Source organism: Solanum stenotomum, chromosome 9 (assembly GCF_019186545.1).
Source record: "Solanum stenotomum isolate F172 chromosome 9, ASM1918654v1, whole genome shotgun sequence".
Lineage (NCBI taxonomy): Eukaryota > Viridiplantae > Streptophyta > Magnoliopsida > Solanales > Solanaceae > Solanum > Solanum stenotomum.
This window is the reverse complement of record NC_064290.1, coordinates 42,015,776-42,019,342: the sequence shown is the minus strand read 5'-3', so window position 1 is coordinate 42,019,342 and position 3,567 is coordinate 42,015,776. Positions and strand designations below refer to the sequence as shown.

At 32.3% G+C, this 3,567-nt stretch overlaps 1 protein-coding gene across 1 annotated transcript; it reads right to left on the bottom strand.

The window, feature by feature from the left end:
* Positions 1–1,028: 1,028 nt before the first annotated feature.
* On the bottom strand, positions 1,029–3,192 carry LOC125877797 (peroxidase 16-like). Its single transcript, XM_049559067.1, has 4 exons — positions 2,946–3,192; positions 2,622–2,819; positions 2,202–2,367; positions 1,029–1,641 (listed from the first exon to the last, which is right to left on the bottom strand). Exons 1-4 carry the CDS (start codon positions 3,162–3,164, stop codon positions 1,235–1,237), a joined length of 990 nt encoding a protein of 329 aa, XP_049415024.1. The 5' UTR covers positions 3,165–3,192; the 3' UTR covers positions 1,029–1,234.
* Between the last annotated feature and the right edge of the window lie 375 nt (positions 3,193–3,567).

The window sequence follows — 3,567 nt, the reverse complement described above, 5'->3', positions numbered from 1 at the left end:
TTTCTTTAGCAGATTGAGCTTCGGGACATACTCGAGAGGTAGCGGTTCATTCCAGACGTGCCCTTGAGTTATCTTTACTTTCAGTTTTGTTCTATTCGAGAACTATACTCTGAGACTTGTATATTTTTATTCGAATTCTGTATTTAGAGGTTTGTACATGTGACAACCAAATTCTGGGTAGTGTTGAGTCTTGATTAAAGTTTTTCGCTTATTTATTATTTTTTATTCTCGTATTTCTACTTCTCTATCGTTGTGGTTGGGTTAGGCTGACGTGTCCAGTGGGAAATGGACACGTGCCATCACATCCGGATTTGGGGTGTGACACAAAATTTTATGAATTGAATGGGACTTCAGCTTCGACAATCGTATTCTCTCTTCAGCAAATAAGGTGGAATGCGCAAGGCAGAGAAGACATGAAAACACAAGCTCAAACTTCAGATGAAAAAGTCATCTTAATTCTAAATTTTTTTAAAAATAAGATTAAACCATGACTCTGATGTCAACCTTTTAGTTGTTGAGAAGGTTTCCCAAAATTGATATATAATGTGTATCCAATAAAATTTACATGTAAATCAGATATAAAGATATGCTGCGGAAAATTATAAATTATTAGCATACTTTAACAGTAAAAAAAAGTAAACAGAGAAGAAAAATAAATAAGAATATAATGAGATTCAGACAATCCTAATCCTCTTGACAAAAATAAATACAATTTTTCGCTATAAATAAAAAAGGATTGTACATTACAATCATTATTATAAATCACAAGTAATTCCTTCTTAATCCTATAAGGAATAGTTTTCCTAAGTTTTCAAATTAACCTACTAAGAAATTTGATATAATTAAGATTTATAAAATTCAAGACACAAACAAGAAGTATTAATCAAGCATTTTACTTTATCTATCACTCGGGTGACATCACACCACTATACTTTTCAAGCCACAGCCAATTAACATAAGTTCAAATTCCGATAATCAAATTGCACTTAACTAATAGTGAGTATGCATAACATCAATTAGAGAAATTGGAAAGATAAATTGAAGAAAACAAAAACAAGACAATTTTATTCATGAATTTTAATATAGCATAACCAAGATCAAAAGAGCTAATTGTCTAGCTATTGGTTACACATATCCCAAAAGTGATAAAAATGATTACAAAAAATAGGTAAATCATACTATTACTTTATTAGTAAATTAGTAATAAACTCAAAACAAACGAAAATAATAATTACTAATTTGGTCTAGTGCAATCGAATCGGATCTCACCCTGGTTTCCGGTCAAAACCCCGACCCGACCCAAATTTGTCATGGCTGTTGCAAATGCTTGTTTGAATGCATCATTATTAGAAGCAAAAAAGTTAACAGTATTTCTTGATCTTGAATCAGTGAAAAGAATTTGATCAGAGACAAATAGACCTTTTCCTTGTTGGAGGTTCTTATAATAAGCATTATCAAAAGTATTTGGTGTAGTTGGATCCATGTTAATAGCAATTCTCGGGTCGACCCGTAATGGACACATTTGCTTCAATTGTGCCACGTAAGCTTTGTTTAGGGTCGGGTCAACACTGCTCTTTGGGTTGAAATTGTAGAGCCTCTTGGAAACACGGTTGCAATGAGAGAAACCAAGGGTATGTGCACCTATATATCAAAAAAAAAAAAATACTTACTTTAGCAATCCGTCTCAATTTAATATCAAGTTTGAAAAATAGAGGTAAGATTTTTGAATCTTAAGATCTTAAATTAAATTAAAGAAATGTGTGATCTTTGAAATTTTGTGGTGTGAGGTAGAATGTAAGAATATATATTAGAAAAGGTATAATACATAAAATTGTCATTTAACTTGATTTCGTTTCACATTTATGTCCTCTAACTTTGAGTGTGCATAAGTAAATACTTAAACTTGTATAAAGTTGAATAAGTAGACACATCAGTCATATGTGGCATTAGGACACCACGTAAGATGCAAATTATCATGTTGGATGTCACGTAGGACGTGTGTGTCTGTTGGTCCAACTTTATATAAGTTTAAGTGTCTAATTATGCATACCCAAAATTGGAGGACATAAATGTGAGCTACGAGTAAGTTAAAGAACATATTTATCTATTATATCAATAGAAAAACTTACTAAATAGTATACAGAGAGATCAGTCCAAAAAAATAAAGTAAGACAGTTAAATTAGGACATGAGAACGAGTACCTGATAATGCAATCATATCAGTTTGGCTAAGGCCACGTCTGGCAAACATGGTATTGAGCTGATCTAGGTTGAATCCTTCACCTGGAAGTTGATGTTGGACTGAGGTTAAGGTTGAAATTTTCCCATCACGACGGCCCAACTCCACTGGATAAAATGGGCCTCCAGTCTACAATTATATAGGGAATATTCATACAACTTAAATAAGGTAAAAAAAAAAAAAAAGAAGGGGAAAACTATCTATATACGAAATCAAGCAGTGTTTTTACTGAAACACGGTATGTTCCTCCTTGATGTCATCACAATATATATAATGGTATCAAGGAGTATTGAAGCAGTGTTTTTTCTTCTTTGATACTATCAGAATATATATATACTTTAATGATATCAAGTAATAAACGCACATTAGTAGGAATAATTTACCATAGCAACGACTTCTCTAGTGGCCAAAGCTAAAATATCAGCACAAGATACTTTGTTACGGCATTTAGAGTCACTGTCCACAGCTGCTTTGGCTTTGACAACAGTGTCAAACCCATCGCCTGCTAATGAAAGATTATCTGGATGGTCCTTCTCTGCTTTTCCATTTGGTGATGCCAATAGCATTGATGCATCACAACCCTAAAATCATTCATCACACAATAATAAACGTTTGGTTTTTCGATACGCAAAGAGGCAGGGGAAGGGGAAGGGGAAATTGTTGTAATTGAGACAATTCAAATGGATAATATGAATATGGAAACGTACCCTAACAAAGCAATCATGAAAAAAGAGTCGGAGAGTTGCTGGAGCCGTAACAAAAGTCTGTTGAAATTTCAGTCTAACTGCAGAACGAACCAATGACTCAACATTTGGGCATGTATTTTTGTAGAAGTCTGTTTTCAATTGACCAAATGCAATACTACTAACACTTAGAATCAAAAACAGAACAAACAACAAAATACTACTCTTTTTTTGATTCTCCATTTTTTTTTCCTCTTGAGATATTAATCTGATGATTTTATGGGTTGTATTTATACTAAGTATATATAGAAATATATCCAAGTGGGAAGTTAAATTAAAGTTGGACTTTGGCTAAATACACCCTGGCCATTTGTTCAATGAGATTGTGCTTGAGTTATGGTGAGTTTTTTTTTTCATTATCATTCTTTTATCACTAAAGTTAATTATGAGTAGCACAGTATTTTTTATATGGTGGATTAGAGAATGGCAGATAATTAGAAATAGAATAAAATAATACTACTCCTTAATTGCAGGTATTACATTGTTTTGTATTTTATTTTTTTTATAAAATAAGAAAAGAGATCTAAGTGTGTTTGGTAGGAAAGAAAAATGTTTTCCTAAGAAATAATTGAGCTCTTTTTTTAAA

Coding starts and splice junctions, on each gene's coding strand:
- LOC125877797 (XM_049559067.1), bottom strand. CDS start 3,164: ATGGAGAATCAAAAAAAGAGTAGTATTTTGTTGTTTGTTCTGTTTTTG. Junction 2,820..2,945: donor TTCATGATTGCTTTGTTAGG/GTACGTTTCCAT, acceptor GAATGATTTTAG/GGTTGTGATGCATCAATGCT. Junction 1,642..2,201: donor TGATATGATTGCATTATCAG/GTACTCGTTCTC, acceptor TTTGATATATAG/GTGCACATACCCTTGGTTTC.